A 20,537-nucleotide genomic window follows, 5' to 3' on the forward strand; every position below is an offset into this window, starting at 1 on the left:
GTGGACCAATTTTTGCGTGGTTGTTAGAGACCATATACCAACACCATGTACCAAATTTCAGCCGGATCGGATGAAATTTGGTTCTCTTAGAGGCCTCGCAAACCAAATTTTGGGGTCCGTTTATATGGGGGCTATACGTAAAAGTGGACCGATATGGCCCATTTGCAATACCATCCGACCTACATCAATAACAACTACTTGTGCCAAGTTTCAAGTCGATAGCTTGTTTCGTTCGGAAGTTAGCGTGATTTCAACAGACGGACGGACGGACGGACGGACGGACATGCTCAGATCGACTCAGAATTTCACCACGACCCAGAATATATATACTTTATGGGGTCGTAGAGCAATATTTCGATGTGTTACAAACGGAATGACAAAGTTAATATACCCCCATCCTATGGTGGTGGGTATAAAAAATCAAAAATAAAATATATATATTTATGACAAAAGAAGCCAATTCTTTCAGTGTACAGAATATCCCATTTGAGTGTTTCTTTGGCATATGTTAGGATATCATAAACTCGCTAAGATTCTCAATTTTTATCTTTTTTATAAGTCTTGTCATTTTGGAAGTTTTGTTTATTTTCGTGTGATATTTAATAAAATGTTGGATATTTGAAAACAAAAACTCACCCAAAAAGTGTTTTCTGTTCTTACCTGTAAATAAAAATATGGAAAAAAAATTAGTGAATGGGTTTTACACATTTTTCGATCAATAACAAAACTAAGTAAAAATGTTCCCAAAACTTGGAAAATACCTATACGTGCTAAAAATCATAACTCATTCGACTGCTATCAAATATATGCCTAGATCTTTTGGAAGTTAGGATTAACTAAAATCATATGGATTCAGATTCAGATTTAATAGCTCTGTATCTGCCAGACTGGGGAAGTTTCCTTTGATGAGAGATTTTGCTGAGTAAATGTTATCAATGGCAGACCAGTAAATCTGTCAACTTGGAAGAATTCTTGCGTTTCTATATGGTGTCTGCGACCAATATTTGCATGCATTAGAAACCAAACGACAAAGTAAGTACCGGGAGAATCTATTTAATAAAACACAGCTTTGTGTTTTGGGCTATGAGAAGAACTTGCTTTTCCAGTCAATTGAAAAAAGAAGTCTCGTTATAATACGCAAGTTTATATTCCAGATTTTTTATACCCACCACCATAGAATGGTGACGGGAGTACAATAAGTTTGTCATTCCGTTTGTAACACATCGAAATATCGATTTCCGACTATATAAAGTAGTCGGAAATCGAGGGAGAAATTCTAAGACGATATATGTATGTCCGTCTGTCCGTCTGTGTGTCTGTTGTAATCATGCTATAGCCTTCAATAATGGCACTATCGTCCTGATATTTGGCACAGATTCGTTTTTTATTTGCAGGCAGGTCAAGTTCGAAGATGGGCTATATCGGTCCAAGTTTTGATATAGTCCCCATATAAACCGATTTTCCGATTTGGAAAATTGGATAAAAACCGTAGTTTTTATCCAATTTGCCTGAAATTGAATATCTAGAGGTACTTGAGGACCATAAAAAGGTGTGCCGAAAATGGTGCCCATCTTTCCATGTTTTGGTATAGCCCCCATTTAGACCGATCTCCCGATTTTGTTTCTTGGGCGTCTAGAAACTGTATTTTCTATCCGATTTGCCTGAAATTGAAAATCTAGAGGTATTTTAGGACCATAAAGAGGCGTGTCGAAAATGGTCCTTATTGGTCCAAGTTTTGGTATAGCCCCCATATAGACCGATTTCCCGATTTTGCTTCTTGGGCGTCTAGAAACTGTATTTCCTATCCGATTTGCCTGAAATTGAAAATCTAGAGGTATTTTAGGACCATAAAGAGGCGTGTCGAAAATGGTCCTTATTGGTCCAAGTTTTGGTATAGCCCCCATATAGACCGATTTCCCCATTTTGTTTCTTGGGCGTCTAGAAACTGTATTTTCTATCCGATTTGCCTGAAATTGAAAATCTAGAGGTATTTTAGGACCATAAAGAGGCGTGTCGAAAATGGTCCTTATTGGTCCAAGTTTTGGTATAGCCCCCATATAGACCGCTTTCCCGATTTTGCTTCTTTGGCGTCTAGAAACTGTATTTTCTATCCGATTTGCCTGAAATTGAAAATCTAGAGGTATTTTAGGACCATAAAGAGGCGTGTCGAAAATGGTCCTTATTGGTCCAAGTTTTGGTATAGCCCCCATATAGACCGATTTCCCCATTTTGCTTCTTGGGCTTCTAGAAACTGTATTTACTATACGATTTGCCTGAAATTGGAAATTTAGAGGTATTTTGGGACCATAAAGAGGTGTGTCGAAAATGGTCCGTATCGGTGCGTGTTTTGGTATAGCCCCCATATAGACCGATCTCCCCATTTTGCTTCTTGGGCTTCTAGAAACTGTATTTACTATCCGATTTGCCTGAAATTGGAAATTTAGAGGTATTTTGGGACCATAAAGAGATGTGTCGAAAATGGTTCGTAACGGTCCATAGTTTGGTATAGCCCCCATATAGACCGATCTCTCGATTTTGCTTCTTGGGCGTCTAGAAACTGTATTTTTTATCCGATTTGCCTGAAATTGGAAATTTAGAGATATTTTGGGACCATAAAGAGGTGTGTCGAAAATGGTCCGTATCGGTCCATGGTTTGGTATAGCCCCCATATAGACCGATCTCTCGATTTTGCTTCTTGGGCGTCTAAAAACTGTATTTATTACCCGATTTGCCTGAAATTGGAAATCTAGAAGTATTTTGGTACTACAAATAGGTGTGCCGAAATTGAAGTGTATTGGTCCATTTTTTGGTATAGCCGCCATATAGACCGATCTCCCGATTTTACTTTTTGGGCGTCTAGAGACTATATTTTTTAGTCGATTTGCTTGAATTTGAAAATGTAGAAGTATTTTGAGATCACAAATAGGTGTGTGGCAAATGGTGCCTATCGGTCCATGTTTTGGTATGGCCCCCATATATACCTATCTCCCGACTTTATTTCTGGGGCTTCTAGAATCCGTAGTTTTTATCCAATTTGCCGGAAATTAGAAATCTAGAGGTATTTTAGGACCATAAAGAGGTGTGTCGAAAATGGTCCGTATCGGTCCATGTTTTGGTATAGCCCCTATATAGACTGATCTCCCGATTTTACTTCTTGGGGTTCTAGAATTCGTAGTTTTCACCCAATTCGTCTGAAAGTGGAATTCTAGAGGTAGTTGAGGAACATTAAGAGGTGGTGAGTATTGGTCCATGTTTTGGTATAGCCCCCATATAGACCTAACTCCCGATTTTATTTCTAGGACTACTGGAATCCGGCTGACCACAAATCAGGTCAGCCGAATATGGTGTGTGTCGACCCATGTTTCATTATAGCCTCCACAGAGACCGATCTCCAGATTTAACACTTTGGGTTTCTAGAAACCGTAGTTTTTATCCGATTTGCACAAAAATGTAAATATACTGGAATTTTAGAACCTCAAAAATCTGTATCGCATTTATTTTTACCGGTCCATTTGGCAAGGCATCGATATAGACCGAGTTAACTTCTTGAGGGTACACCCAAAGAAAAAATATTTTCCTCCGGAATGAAATTTTAGACAAACGAAATTTCCCTTTCGTATAAAGTATTTTCGTTTAGAGCAAACTAATCGGAATTTTTGATAAGCTATTCAACGATTGTCTCTACAATTTGTGTCAAAAGAAAACTTTGCTTATCTAAAATTTCGTTCCTCAGAAAAGAAAACACTTCTTTCAGGGTATAGCAGGCGCACTGATCATGAAAATTACTTGGAACTGAAAGTAAAATTTCCAGATTTTACTCATCGTATTTAAATAATGGCGGAAAAAATTTACAGATTTAAGATTTCAAATCAAGGCGTTATTTCATCATATACACGATATGTTTAACATATGATTTCTCTAAAACTCAAACAAAATTGATTCTCATAAATCCAGAATCTGATATAGAATCTTTAAATTATTTTCTTCGTTAAGCGTACTTTTTGAACTGATTTGCTTGGAAGAAGATTTGTCATCAATCCCCCTAAAATGCTATATGTTATCAAGTAACCCGCTACGAAGAAGGGTTTTCAAAGTAAAATATTATATTTGATTCATGGTGGTGGGTATTTAAGATTCGGCCCGGCCGAATTTAATGCTGTATATATTTGTTATACCCTAACCACATAGTGGTCAAGGTATAATAAGTTTGATCTGCCAAAAATGTGCCAGAAGTATTGATTTTAGACCCCATAAAATATATACCGATCGACTCAGAATCATCTCCTGAGTCGATATAGCTGTTGGTGTCCGTCCGTCTGTCCATGTATTTGTTGTACACATTCCGGTCGCATTATTAATCGATTTTGTTGAAATTTGGTACAGGGAGTTGTTTGGGCACAAGGACGAACGCTATTGAATTTGGAAGAAATCGGATCAAATTTAGATATAGCTCCCATATATATATATCGCCCGATTTCGACAAATGTGGCCATGAAACCCTTATTGATCAACCGATCTTACTCAAAGTTGGCTAAATGTAATATTCTATAGCACTAACTACATGTGCAAGAATCATCGAAATCGGTTCAGATTTAGATATAGCTCCCATATATATGTATCGCCCGATTTTGCCAATTAGGTCATGAAACCCTTATTTATCAACCGATCTTAATCAAAGTTGGCTAAATATAATCTTCTATAGCACTAACTACATGTGCAAGAATCATCGAAATCGGTTCAGATTTAGCTATAACTCCCATATATATGTACCGCCCGATTTTTCTAAATTTGGCTATAAAACCCTTATTAATCAACCGATAGTACTCAAAGTTGGCCAAATGTAATCCTCTATAGTACTAACTGTATGTGCATAATTTCATCGAAATCGGGTTAGATTATATATGTATAGCCCGATTTTCCCAAAATTGCCCACAGAACCCTTATTTATTTTCCGATCTTACTCAAAGTTGGCTAGATCCAGTCCTCTATAGTACTAACGGTATGTGCAAAATTTCATCGAAATCGGTTCAGATGTAGATATAGCTCCCATATATGTATCGCCCGATTTTGAGAAATTTGCCCCTAATAACCTTATGTTTGACCATAGAGGCCTCATTTCTTAACTGATCTTACTCAAATTTTGCACAAGGTAACCTTTTGTGGTATTAATCAAACCCGCAAAACATTATGCAAATTGGTTCAGATTTACATATAGCTTCCATATAAAGGGTGATTTGTTAAGAGCTTGATAACTTTTTTAAAAAAAAAACGCATAAAATTTGCAAAATCTCATCGGTTCTTTATTTGAAACGTTAGATTGGTCCATGACATTTACCTTTTGAAGATAATTTCATTTAAATGTTGACCGCGGCTGCGTCTTAGGTGGTCCATTCGGAAAGTCCAATTTTGGGCAACTTTTTCGAGCATTTCGGCCGGAATAGCCCGAATTTCTTCGGAAATGTTGTCTTCCAAAGCTGGAATAGTTGCTGGCTTATTTCTGTAGACTTTAGACTTGACGTAGCCCCACAAAAAATAGTCTAAAGGCGTCAAATCGCATGATCTTGGTGGCCAACTTGCCGGTCCATTTCTTGAGATGAATTGTTCTCCGAAGTTTTCCCTCAAAATGGCCATAGAATCGCGAGCTGTGTGGCATGTAGCGCCATCTTGTTGAAACCACATGTCAACCAAGTTCAGTTCTTCCATTTTTGGCAACAAAAAGTTTGTTAGCATCGAACGATAGCGATCGCCATTCACCGTAACGTTGCGTCCAACAGCATCTTTGAAAAAATACGGTCCAATGATTCCACCAGCGTACAAACCACACCAAACAGTGCATTTTTCGGGATGCATGGGCAGTTCTTGAACGGCTTCTGGTTGCTCTTCACTCCAAATGCGGCAATTTTGCTTATTTACGTAGCCATTCAACCAGAAATGAGCCTCATCGCTGAACAAAATTTGTCGATAAAAAAGCGGATTTTCTGCCAACTTTTCTAGGGCCCATTTACTGAAAATTCGACGTTGTGGCAGATCGTTCGGCTATTCATGATGAAATGTCAAAGCATACTGAGCATCTTTCTCTTTGACACCATGTCTGAAATCCCACGTGATCTGTCAAATACTAATGCATGAAAATCCTAACCTCAAAAGAATCACCCTTTATATGCATCGCTCGATTTTCCCAAATTTGGCCATAATACTCTTATTTATTAACCAATGTTACTCACATTTCAAATTTTGATTTACTAGCCTATCGTATTTATACATACTTGTAGCTGTTACATAAGAATATTGCTCGATTTTTACAAATTTGGATTTATTACCCACAATAATTGAACGATTTTCTCTTTTTTAATAATGGACTCAACATTAGTGGCATACTAACTCCGTAGGTACAATATCAACTACAGCCAGTGTTGCTAGAAGTAGGAAAAATTCCCATATGTAGGGTTTTTCTAATATTCAGCGTCTTGTAGGGACGCACAGTGTGTCCTTCCCATACATTCGACGGCCAAAAATAGAAGGAGTTGTACGAGAGTAATGAAATTTGGCACGAGTTCCTAATATAATAGAATTAAGACAATTTCAAAGTATCGACAAAATCGGTTCAGATTTAGATATAGCTCCCATATATATCTTTCGTCCGATATGAACTTATACGGCCCTAGAAGCCAGAGTTTTACCCCAATTTGGTTGAAATTTTGCACTAGGAGTACAATTAGTAGCATAGTCTAGTGTGCCAAATTTTATTGAAATCGGTTCAGATTTAGATATAGCTCCCATATATCTCTTTCGTCCGATATGAACTTATACGGCCCTAGAAGCCAGAGTTTTACCCCAATTTGGTTGAAATTTTGCACTAGGAGTACAATGAGTAGCATAGTCTAGTGTGCCAAATTTTATTGAAATCAGTTCAGATTTAGATATTGCTCCCGTATATATCTTTCCCATACAAATAATATTTCAAAAATGCCATATCTTCTGTAAATTTATAACTAGAATGTTTATTTTTCGCAAAAATGCATACAGCATCTATTAAATGCTGTTTTGAAAATATGAAGAAAATCAGCCCACTGTAACACCCGTCCCCCGTACAACCCCCAAATTAAAATGTTGTTAATTTATTAACAACATTTTCACATCTTCGTGATAATCTAATTTTTTAAGCTTCAATTTCGTTCTTAATGAATTGATGTATGGGTCGGAGGATATCAACAAATGATGCATTACGTCTTCGTTAGTAGAACAGCGCCCAGTCTTGCGCGAGTTATATAGCCTATAACGTTTATAGTCTTTATTCCTCGCTTCCTGCTTCATTATGGTATGTAAAAATTTATTTAAAAAAAAATAATAACTGATATATATAGCGTTATATTTTCTAATTTTTCAAAAATAAAATGCACATCAACATAGGTTCTATTTTTAGAATGACTGCAAGAACTGCTACAATTTTAAAAGATTCTACACATTGCGTGTAATAATAAGTGACGTTATTATTCATTCAATCCCAACGTCTTTAATAGCTCAGTGGATAGAGTTGGCGGCTGGTGTGCGAACATCTGGAGTTCGAGCCCAACTCATGCTCAAGTTTTCATTATGGTATGTAAAAATTTATTAAAAAAAAAAATAATAACTGATATGATTTTAATTTCAGTGTACGAGCACTTTATACACAATTATCTTACAAATATACTATTTATAGTAATAGACATGCACACAGGCAAAACAACAACAAGCTGTAACGAAAGAAAGAGTGCGCAGTTGTTGATGCACTCGTAAAATAACGCATAACTCATATTTTTTACTGTAATTTTTTGGTTTTCCATTGTTTTTTTGGCCGCGGGCAAATATGGGCACAATTTTTTTTTTTGAATCTGTTAGCTTAATTTGGTATAGGACTCCATGTTTGGCACTGCTTCGCATACAACTAAAAGTTTAACGGAACATCATAAATGTTTATTTTTTTGGCCCAAAATAAAAAAAAAAAAAAATTTGTTGTTTTTTTTTAAATTTTTATTTTTTTTTAACTTACATAATGCTTGATGCCTATTTAAAGTGAAAAAAATTTCTATAAGGTACACCCGGTGTATAGTTTATAAGTAACAATGTTTTAAATATGACATAGAAAACTAACCTATTTGAGACTTGTTCATATATGTCAACTTTGCGCTGCTCGGGACAGAAAACCAATGGAGATATTTGCATAAAATTTTACACACATGACCTTTGTAATATAGTTTAACCAACTGTGCAAAAATCATCAAAATCGGAGAGCAGGTCCAAAATGATTTATTGCCGCAGCGGACAAAGTGTGGGACGTAGGGCCACAATGTAGGGAAATTTTCACTCAACACAATTTGTAATAATTTTTACATTTTGGTGGCTCTAGAGGAGGCCGGCAAGGCTTGATCTCTAACAATGTGTGGTAGCAAAAGTTACCACTCGTGCTAAAAAAAATCAAACAAAATTAGCAGATTACCACAAATCTACCAAACAAATATTTCTATAGCAATTTTAGTTAAAACTTTATTCCTGTAGAAAATTTTGTCAACATTTTATTTCTATAGAAAAATTTGTCAAAATTGTATTTCTATAGATTTTTGTTTTTTTTTTTTCAAAATATTATTTCTATAAAAAATTTTCTCAAAATTTTATTTCTATGGAATTTTTTCTCAAAGTTTTATTTCTATAGAAGTTATTGTCAAAATTTTATTTCTATAGAAAAATTTCTCACAAAAATTTGTTTATAGAAATTTTTCCAAAATTTTATTTTTATAGAGATTTAACAAAAAAAAATACTATTTTGGGTAGAATTCTACTAACTGTGGCAACCGTGGTAGTAATACAAATTTATATTCTAAGTTATATACGTTGCATGTTCATGTTTTAAGATAATAAAGTACTTAGAACCATTTTTGTTTTGTAAAATTTGTTTAAATTCAACGAAAAATATTCTAGGGAAAATTGTTTGGGAATGTATGGGAAAGTAGGGATTTTTTTTTGTCCTTGTAGGGTAAACCGAACATTTTCCCTGGTAACACTGACTATGAGCTATAGCCAGATTGATACAAAGCACCCATAAACATGTACCCCTTAATTTTCTTAAATATGCATCTGCGGTTTATCTCCCATACCTATATCAATGTTACCCCACAAATACTGATGTTTACTAATTCAGTAAGGGTGGTTTAGGGTATGATATAGTCGGCCCCGCCCGACTTTCTACTTTACTTACTTGTTTTTAATTAGTTTTAATGTAATTCAACTCCAGTTAATTTTTATTTTCTTTATTTTCAGATACAAGGTATGTTCTCGATATTTGGTATACTTTACAATCTATCAGATTTGGAAACGAAACACGTCATAATTATAGTTATTAAGTTACAGGTTTGTTATTAAATTATGGAATTATTATTTAATACATAATTTAATTGACATTGATAATATATGATATGTGAGCACTATGCTCACAAAAATTTGCCAAAAATGCAATTCATTAATTGTATGCACACATTTCATTAGTTAAAAAACCCTTTCAACCACGAATTTTTACAGGTATCGCTAATTTGTATACCCACCACCATAGAATGGTGACGGGGGTATAATAAGTTTGTCATTCCGTTTGTAACACATCGAAATATCGATTTCCCAATATAAATTGTATATATTCTTGATCAGGGAGAAATTCTAAGACGATATAAGCATGTCCGTCTGTCTGTCTGTTGTGATCACGCTACAGCCTTTAACAATGGGGCTATCGTCCTGAAATTTGGCATAGACGCGTTTTTTTGTTGGCAGGCAGGTCAAGTTCGAAGATGGGCTATATCGGTCCAAGTTTTCATATAGTCCCAATATAAATTGGAAATCTACACACAAAAAAATTTTTTTCTGATTCAATCACGAAATTAATTGATCCAATTATTTTTTAATTGAAATGTCTTCCATCACAGAAATGATAGTATCAATTAAAAAATTAATTGAAGGTCAATTAAAAAATTAATTGATCCAATTAAAAAATTAATTGATACTATTAATTTTTGTGATTGATTTTGTTTTCAATAAAAAAATTTGTTGATTCAATTAAATTTTTAATTGAATATTTTTTAAAACTCAATTAAAATTTTAATTGGAAAATTTTTCGTGAAATTTTTTCGGTGTAGAGGTATTTTAGGACCATAAAACGGTGTGGCAAAAATGGGGCCTGTCTGTCCATCTTTTGGTATAGGCCCCATATAGACCGATTTCCCGATTTTGCTTCTTGGGCGTCTAAATACTGTATTTTCTATTTGATTTGCTTGAAATTGGAAATCTAGAAGTATTTTAAGACTATGAACAGGTGTGTCGAAAATAGGGTGAATTGGTCCATGGTTTAGTGGAGCCCCCATATAGAGCGATCTCCCGATTTTACTTTTAGGGCGTCTAGAAACTGTATTTATAATCCGATTTGCCTGAAAATGGAAATCTTGAGGTATTTTGGAACCATAAGAGGTGTGTCAAAAATGGTCCGTATCGGACTATGTTTTGGTATAGCCCCCATATAGACTGATTTCTCGATTTTGCTTCTTGGGCATCTAAAAACTGTATTTTCTATCTGATTTGTTTGGAATTGGAAATCTTTAAGTATTTTAAGACTACAAACAGGTGTGTCGAAAATGGGGTGAATTGGTCCATGGTTTAGTGTAGCCCCCATGGGAGCCACCGTGGTGCAATGGTTAGCATGCCCGCCTTGCATATATGTTAGGTTAGGTTAGGTTAAAGTGGCAGCCCGATTAAGATTCAGGCTCACTTAGACTATTCAGTCCATTGTGATACCACATTAACTAAAAGTACCTATTACATATGGGCACTTGTAGTCTTAACCGTTGAACCTTCTCGATTATTTTCTTCTGTTGAACCAACCAGATTGTTCCAAAAACATTAGCAGACTGCTTAAGTTAACGTTTTCCAGGTCCGCCAGTAATCTGAAGCTATATGCTCCTAAAAGTTGCTTGCGCTTTACACAAAATGCAGGACACTCACACAAGAGGTGTTTTATTGATTCCTTTTCCTCCGCATCATGACAGCTCATACAATAGTCATTATACTTCGCACCAATAGTTTTTGCAAAATCGCCTATCAGGCAGCGACCCGTTATAGCAGATATCAGGAGTGATATCTGGCGTCTCGAGAACACTAGCATATCTAGTGTGCGGTTTAAGTTTAAATGGGGCCATATTTGCTTGGTGTCGTTACAACCCTTACAATTCTCCCATCGAACATTTGCCATCATGACAGCCTTCTCACGCAGTAAGAGCTTGCAGGTAGCCAGAGGCATACCAACAGATTCTAGTTCCCCTGGAATATGTAAGGTAGTTCCTAGCCTTACTAGCTCATCTGCTTCGCAGTTCCCCGGTATGTTCCTGTGGCCAGGCACCCATATTAGGTGAATATTGTGCTGCTCAGCCATCTCATTGAGAGATTTGCGGCAGTCGATGGCCGTTTTCGAGTTGAGGAACACAGAGTCCAAGGATTTTATTGCAGGTTGACTGTCTGAGTATATATTACTGCCAATATTGCTTGGAGCATTACTTCTCAGCCAATTCACCACTTCTCTTATTGCTAATATTTCAGCCTGAAAAACACTACAGTGATCAGGTAATCTTTTCGCTATTCGAAGTTCCAGAACTTTAGAATATACTCCGAAACCCACTTGGCCATCCAATTTGGAGCCATCAGTGTAGAAATCTATATATCTTTTATTCCCCGGGGTCCGTGTACACCACGCCTCACTGTTGGGAATTAGAGTCTCAAACTTTTTGTCGAAAAGTGGACTCGCCAAAGTGTAATCCACTACGTTAGGCACATCTGGCATTATTTTGAGGACCGAACTGTGACCGTAACTTTTTTCCGACCACAGCGATAGCTCGCGCAATCGCACAGCCGTTGTTGCAGCTGACTGTTTGGCCAAAATGTCTAAAGGCAATAGATGCAGTATGACATTAAGGGAGTTTGTTCCTGTCTTGCTGAATGCACCTGAGATACACAAGCACGCCATACGCTGAACTTTGTCTAAACTTGTCGGCTGGTGAAGTGCCGGCCACCAGACTACAACACCATATAGCATTATAGGTATAACCACTGTCGTGTATAGCCAATGTACAATTTTTGGTTTTAGTCCCCACTTTTTCCCTATTGCCTTTTTGCACGAATATAAAGCTACCGTTGCTTTCCTCGCCCTTTCTTCAATATTAAGCTTAAAGTTCAGCTTCCTGTCCAAAATAACGCCAAGGTATTTTGTACACTCCCTAAAGGGAATTTCAATACCCCCTAAGGAAATGGGCCTAACCGTGGGAGTTTTGCGATCTTTGCAGTACATGACTATTTCTGTCTTTGCAGGATTTACCCCAAGACCATTATCTTTCGCCCATTTCTCAGTCATCCGGAGGGCTCTCTGTATAATATCTCTAACTGTTGATGGGAATTTTCCCCTGACTGCTAGCGCCACATCATCTGCGTATGCCACCACTTGTATCCTTTCTTTTTCTATGGAAACCAGAAGGTCGTTTATAGCAACATTCCAAAGAAGAGGTGATAGAACTCCTCCTTGGGGAGTGCCTCTGTTCACATACCTTTGTATGTTTGCTTGTCCTAGTGTGGCTGAAATGCGTCTCTTCCTTAGAAGTTCGTCTAACAGCCTAAGTATACCTGGATCAACATTCAGAGTTGTCAGTCCATTTAATATCGAGCTCGGATGGACGTTATTGAACGCCCCTTCGATGTCTAGAAATGCCACGATTGTGTATTCTTTGACAGATAGTGAGCTTTCAATAAAGCTGACTAGTTCATGTAATGCGGTCTCAGTAGACCTGCCTTTCGAGTATGCATGTTGTCGTTTCGAGAGCAAACTTGAATCGACGCTAGTTCTAAGATAAATATCTATCATCCTTGCATATATAAGGTCGTGGGTTCGATTCCTGCTACGACCGAACACCAAAAAGTTTTTCGGTGCATTAGCCCACCTCAGTAATGCTGGTGACATTTCTGAGGGTTTCAAAGCTTCTCTAAGTGGTTTCACTGCAATGCGGACTCGGCTATAAAAAGGAGGTCCCTTTTAACTGAACTTAACATGGAATCGGGCAGCTGTCAGTGATAAGAGAGAAGTTCACCAATGTGATATCACAATGGACTGAATAGTCTAAGTGAGCTTGATACATCGGGCTGCCACCTAACCTAACCTAACCTAACCTAGTGTAGCCCCCATATAGACCGATCTTTCAAATTTAGTTCTTGGGCTTCTATAATCCGTAGTTTTTACCCAATTTGCCTGAAATTTGAATTCTAGAGGTATTTGAGAGCCATTAAGAGGTTTGTCGAAAATGGTAAGTATTGGCCCATGTTTTGGTATAGCCCCCATATAGATCTACCTCCCGAATTTATTTCTTGGGCTGCTGGAATCTGTAGTTTTTATCCACTTTGCCTGATATTGGAAACCTAGTGGTTTTTTAGGACCACACATATGTCAGCCAAATATGGTGTGTATCGAGCCATGTTTCGGTATAGCCCACATATAGACTGATCTCCCGAATTAACTACTTGGGCTTCTAGAAATCTTAGCTTTTATCCGATTTGCCAGAAAATGTAAATATACTGGTATTTTAGACCCCCAAAAATTTGTATCGCATTTATTTTTACCGACCCATTTGGACAGACATCGTTAGATCATCATAAATGTTCTTCCTTTGTTACAAATGGAATGGCAAACTTATTATACCTTTTGCATTTTATAGTGGTATAGTAATAAACTTATTATACCTGCATTTTATAGTGGCTAGTATAGGAACTAGGGAACTGACAAATGGACAAAACAAATCGAAATAAACAGGTTATCAAGAACGTCATAAAGTTAATTTAAAACCAGTAAGGAAAGTCTAGAGTCGGGCGGGGCCGACTATATTATACCCTGCACCACTTTGTAGATCTAAATTTTCGATACCACATCACATCCGTCAAATGTGTTGGGGGCTATATATAAAGGTTTGTCCCAAATACATACATTTAAATATCATTCGATCTGGACAGAATTTGATAGACTTCTACAAAATCTATAGACTTAAAATTTAAGTCGGCTAATGCACTAGGGTGGAACACAATATTAGTAAAAAAATATGGGAAACGTTTAAATCTGAAGCAAGTTTAAGGAAACTTCAAAAAAGTTTATTTATGATTTATCGCTCGATATATATGTATTAGAAGTTTAGGAAAATTATAGTCATTTTTACAACCTTTCGACTAAGCAGTGGCGATTTTACAAGGAAAATGTTGGTATTTTTACCATTTTTGTCGAAATCAGAAAAACATATATATGGAAGCTATATCTAAATCTGAACCGATTTCAACCAAATTTGGCACGCATAGCAACAATGCTTATTCTCCTCCCTGTGCAAAATTTCAACTAAATCGGAGTTAAAAATTGGCCTCTGTGGACATATGAGTGTCAATCGGGCGAAAGCTATATATGGGAGATATATCTAAATCTGAACCGATTTCAACCAAATTTGGCACGCATAGCAACAATGCTTATTCTCCTCCCTGTGCAAAATTTCAACTAAATCGGAGTTAAAAATTGGCCTCTGTGGACATATGAGTGTCAATCGGGCGAAAGCTATATATGGGAGATATATCTAAATCTGAACCGATTTCAACCAAATTTGGCACGCATAGCAACAATGCTAATTCTACTCCCTGTACAAAATTTCAACTAAATCGGAGTTAAAAATTGGCCTCTGTGGACATATGAGTGTAAATCGGGCGAAAGCTATATATGGGAGATATATCTAAATCTGAACCGATTTCAACCAAATTTGGCACGCATGGCTACAATGCTAATTCTACTCCCTGTGCAAAATTTCAACTAAATCGGAGTTAAAAATTGGCCTCTGTGGTCATATGAGTGTAAATCGGGCGAAAGCTATATATGGGAGCTATATCTAAATCTGAACCGATTTTGCTGATATTTTGCAAGTTTCTCGAGACTCATAAAATAATCGGATGTACGCAATTTGAGGAAGATCGGTTGATATACACGCCAATTATGACCAGATCGGTGAAAAATATATATGGCAGCTATATCTAAATCTGAACCGATTTTTTCCAAAATCAATAGGGATCGTCTTTGAGCCGAAACAGGACCCTATACCAAATTTCAGGACAATCGGACTAAAACTGCGAGCTGTACTTTGCACACAAAAATACATCAACAGACAGACAGACAGACAGACAGACAGACGGACAGACAGACGGACAGACAGACGGACAGACAGACGGACAGACAGACAGACGGACATCGCTAAATCGACTCAGAATTTAATTCTAAGCCGATCCGTATACTAAAAGGTTGGTCTGTGATTACTCCTTCTTGGCGTTACATACAAATGCACAAACTTATTATACCCTGTACCACAGTAGTGGTGAAGGGTATAATTAAAAGAAACAATCCATTGCATATGCATAAAAATGCCATCTTATCTGATATGTGCCGAAATTTGATAAACATTCGATTTTAAATTTGCATGTTCCATGGTAAAATTCATTAGTTTTAAAAAATAATTGTTAGCAATCACAACTGAAGAGAATTCCAAATGGAACGCTGGCAAAATAAAATTGCTGTAGTAACTGGAGCCAGTTCAGGCATAGGAGCTGCCACAGCCAAAGCTTTAGTGGTCAAAGGAATGATTGTAGTGGGCTTAGACAGACAACTGGAGAAAATGATGGAAGAAATTAAGCCATCGCTTCCCAGTGATCTCCAAAACCGATTCCATTGTAAAAAATGTGATGTTGGCGATGAAGATAGTGTTAAAGAGGCCTTCAAATGGATTGTGAATTGTTTTGGTGGAGTGGATGTTTTGGTTAACAATGCCGGTATAATGAGATTTTGTAATTTATTGGATGACAATAATACCGATGATATTAAAAATACTGTCAATGTAAACCTTTTGGCTGTGGTATGGTGTACCCGGGAGGCTTTTCGTAGTATGAAAGAACGTAATTTTGATGGTCATGTCATAAATATTTGTAGTGCTGTGGGCCATTCTATACCCTCAGGTCTAAGTTTGCCATTAAATATCTACCCATCTACAAAGTTCGGTGTTAAGGCTATGAGTGAAGTTTTGCGTCAAGAATTTCAAAGTCAAAATACCAAAATTAAAATTACCGTAAGTAGATTTCAATGCCAAATATTTATCGATAATTAATTAAAAAGTTTGATAATCCCTATAGAACATTAGTCCTGGTGGTGTACGTACATCAATTGCTGGTCCTAAATATCCTGATATGCCTGCTTTATCTCCTACAGATATTGCCGATGCTATTGTCTATTGCATTCAGACACCAGCCCATGTTCAGATACATGAGATGATGATAAAGCCAATCGGGGAACAATTTTAAACTAAGAAAATTCAATTTTAAACTAATGAAATATTCGAATAAAACATAAATATTATATCGATAATACTTTTATGCCCTTCACCTGAGACCCCATAAAGTATATATATATTCCAGGTTGAGGTGAAATTAAGAGTCGATCTAGCGGTGAAATTATGAGTCGATCTAGCGATGTCTGATCACGCAAACTTCCGAACGAGACAAGCTATCTACGTGAAACTTGTCATAAATAGTTGTTAGTGATGAAGGTCAGATGGTATTGGAAATGGCCCATATCGGACCACTTTTACGTATAGCCCCCATATAAACCGACCCCCAGATTTGTCTTGCTGAGCCTTTTAGAGAAGCAAATTTCTTCCGATCCGTTTGAAATTTGGTGTTAGTAGATGGCCCCCAACAACCATGCAAAAATTGATTCATATCCGTCTATAGTTATATATAGCCCCCATATAAACCGATCCCCAGATTTGATCTCTGTAGACTCTTGGTGGAGCAAATTTCATGCGATTTAGTTGAAATTTTGTAGTTTGTGTTAGTAACAGGTTGGCTGATAAGTCCCCGATCTGACACATAGATGGCGTCGCTAGTATTAAATGCATATTATTTTTATATAGTACCAACCTTCAAATGATTCGTGTCAAAATTTGTCGTCTATAAGTCAATTAGTTTGTAAGATAGAGCGTCTTTTGTGAAGCAACTTTTGTTATTGTGAAAAAAATGGAAAAAAAGGAATTTCGTGTTTTAATAAAATACTGTTTTCTGAAAGGAAAAAATACGGTGGAAACAAAAACTTGGCTTGATAATGAGTTTCCGGACTCTGCCCCGGAGAAATCAACAATAATTGATTGGTATGCAAAATTCAAGCGTGGTGAAATGAGCACGGAGGACGGTGAACGCAGTGGACGCCCGAAAGAAGTGGTTACCGATGAAAACATCAAAAAAATCCACAAAATTATTTTGAATGACCATAAAATGAAGTTGATCGAGATAGCAGAGGCCTTAAAGATATCAAAGGAACGCGTTGGTCATATCATTCATCAATATTTGGATATGCGGAAGCCCTGTGCAAAATGGATGCCGCGCGAGCTCACATTTGACCAAAAACAACAACGTGTTGATGATTCTGAGCGGTGTTTGCAGCTGTTAACTCAAAATACACCCGAGATTTTCCGTCGATATGTGACAATGGATGAAACATGGCTCCATCACTACACTCCTGAGTCCAATCGACAGTCGGCTGAGTGGACAGCGACCGGTGAACCGTTTCCGAAGCGTGGAAAGACTCAAAAGTCCGCTGGCAGAGTAATGGCCTCTGTTTTTTGGGATGCGCATGGAAATATTTTTATCGATTATCTTGAGAAGGGAAAAACCATCAAGGGTGACTATTATATTGCGTTATTGGAGCATATGAAGGTCGAAATCGCGGCAAAACGGCCCCATCTGAAGAAGAAACAAGTAAGGAAAGTATAAAGTCGGGCGGGGCCGACTATATTATACCCTGCACCACTCTGTAGATCTAAATTTTCGATACCATATCACATCCGTCAAATGTGTTGGGGGGCTATATATAAAGGTTTGTCCCAAATACATACATTTAAATATCACGCGATCTAGACAGAATTTGATACACTTCTAAAAAATCTTTAGACTCAAAATTTAAGTCGGCTAATGCACTAGGGTGGAACACAATGTTAGTAAAAAAATATGGGAAACATTACAATCTGAAGCAATTTTAAGGAAACTTCGCAAAAGTTTATTTATGATTTATCGCTCGGTATATATGTATTAGAAGTTTAGGAAAATTAGAGTAATTTTTACAACTTTTCGACTAAGCAGTGGCGATTTTACAAGGAAAATGTTGGTATTTTGACCATTTTTGTCGAAATCAGAAAAACATATATATGGGAGATATATCTAAATCTGAACCGATCTCAACCAAATTTGGCACGCATAGCAACAATGCTAATTAAACTCTCTGTGCAAAATTTCAACTAAATCGGAGTTAAAAATTGGCCTCTGTGGTCATATGAGTGGAAATCGGGCGAAAGCTATATATGGGAGATATATCTAAATCTGAACCGATCTCAACCAAATTTGGCACGCATAGCTGCAATGCTAATTCTACTCCCTGTGCAAAATTTCAACTAAATCGGAGCAAAAAATTGGCCTCTGTGGTCATATGAGTGAAAATCGGGCGAAAGCTATATATGGGAGATATATCTAAATCTGAACCGATTTCAAACAAATTTGGCACGCATAGCTACAATGCTAATTCTATTCCCTGTGCAAAATTTCAACCAAATTGGAGTAAAACTCTGGCTTCTGGGACCGTATTAGTCCATATCGGGCGAAAGATATATATGGGAGCTATATCTAAATCTGAACCGATTTCAATAAAATTTTGCACATTTGACTATACTACCAATTGTACTCCCTGTGCAAAATTTAAACCAAATTGGGGTAATACTCAGGCTTCTAGGGCCGTATAAGTGCATATCGGGCGAAATATATATATGGGAGTTATATCTAAATCTGAACCGATTTCTTCCAAAATCAATAGGGTTCTATTTTGACCCAAAACACATAATTGTGCCAAATTCGAAGTCGATTGGCCTTAAATTACTACCTAATCCCTTGGTTACAAAAATGTGTTCACGGACAGACGGACAGACGGACATGGCTATATCGACTCAGGAACCCACCCTAAGCATTTTTGTCAAAGACACCATGTGTCTATCTCGTCTCCTTCTGGGTGTTGCAAACATATGCACTAACTTATAATACCCTGTTCCACAGTGTGGCGCAGGGTATAAAAAGTGTTGTTCCACCAAGACAATGCACCGTACCACAAGTCATTGAGAGCGATGGCAAAAATTCATGAATTGGGCTTCGAATTGCTTCCCCATCCACCGTATTCTCCAGATCTGGCCCCTAGCGACTTTTTCTTGTTCTCATACCTCAAAAGGATGATCGCAGGGAAAAAATTTGGCTGCAATGAAGAGAAATCTTTTATTTTGTATTACACAACACCAAAATTTCTAACAAAAAGTCAGCCGAAAGTATTCGATGAGAGGAGAAAAGTAATTTCTGTATTGTGGTACATCCTCAAAAAAAAAAATCGCTTTTGTAACACATACCTCAAAAAAATTTTGCTTCAAGCTTATATATTTTCAGGATTGGTCCAAACAAAATATTGTTTGTATTGTTCAAACATATTATGTTTCACCTTGGGGCATACACTGGTAGAAAAAATTTTAAACAAAATTTTATTGTGTGGATATATTTTTAAGGCGCCAATTGGTTACTTCCACCCTTTTACTTGCAGCTTACTCTCTAGGTCTCTCTTTCCACACGCAGAGATGGAATATGATCACCTCAAACGTGTTTCAAAAGCATATGACCACAGAGGCTAATTTTTTGCTCCGATTTCAACCAAATTTGGCACGCATTGTAGCTATGCGTGCCACATTTGGTTGAAATCGGTTCAGATTTAGATATATCTCCCATATATAGCTTTTGCCCGCTTTACACTCATATAACTTTGTCATTCCGTTTGTAACACATCGAAATATAGCTCTAAGACACCTTAAGTATATATATTCTATGTAGTGATGAAATTCTGAGTCGATCTAAACATGTCCGTCCGTCCGTCTGTTGAAATGACGCTAACTTCCGAACGTAACAAGCTATCGACTTGAAGCTTGGTACAAGCAGTTGTTATTGATATAGGACGGATGGTATTGCAAATGGGCCATATCGGATCAATTTTACGTATAGCCGCCATATAAATGGACCCCCAGATTTGCTTGCGGAGCCACTAAGAGAAGCATATTTCATGCGATCCGACTGAAATTTGGAACATGGCTTTGGTATATAGTCTCTAACAACCATGCAAAAATTGGTCCACGTCGGTCCATAATTATATATAGCCCCCATATAAACCGATCCCCAGATTTGGCTTGCGGGGCCTCTAAGAGAAGCAAATTTCATCCAATCAGGTTGAAATTTGGTACGTGGTGTTAATATATAATCTCTAACAACCATGCAAAATTGGTCCACGTCGGTTCATAATTATATATAGCTCCCATATAAACCGATCCCCAGATTTGACCTCCGGAGCC

At 37.1% G+C, this 20,537-nt stretch overlaps 2 protein-coding genes and 1 long non-coding RNA gene across 4 annotated transcripts in view; 2 read left to right on the plus strand and 1 right to left on the minus strand.

The window, feature by feature from the left end:
* Positions 1–20,537, minus strand: part of m (zona pellucida domain-containing protein miniature) — a 271,195-nt gene that overhangs the window by 64,187 nt on the left and 186,471 nt on the right. The window lies entirely within an intron of this gene.
* Positions 7,170–7,841, plus strand: LOC142232143 (uncharacterized). The gene is made up of 3 exons (XR_012721045.1): positions 7,170–7,318; positions 7,411–7,596; positions 7,652–7,841. It is a non-coding gene; the product is annotated as an uncharacterized LOC142232143 (long non-coding RNA).
* On the plus strand, positions 15,615–16,419 carry LOC142228939 (farnesol dehydrogenase-like). Its single transcript, XM_075299465.1, has 2 exons — positions 15,615–16,187; positions 16,252–16,419. The coding sequence occupies exons 1-2, from the start codon at positions 15,615–15,617 to the stop codon at positions 16,417–16,419; spliced, it is 741 nt and encodes a 246-aa protein (XP_075155580.1).

This window comes from Haematobia irritans, chromosome 3, assembly GCF_050003625.1.
Source record: "Haematobia irritans isolate KBUSLIRL chromosome 3, ASM5000362v1, whole genome shotgun sequence".
NCBI classification, from domain to species: Eukaryota; Metazoa; Arthropoda; class Insecta; order Diptera; family Muscidae; genus Haematobia; species Haematobia irritans.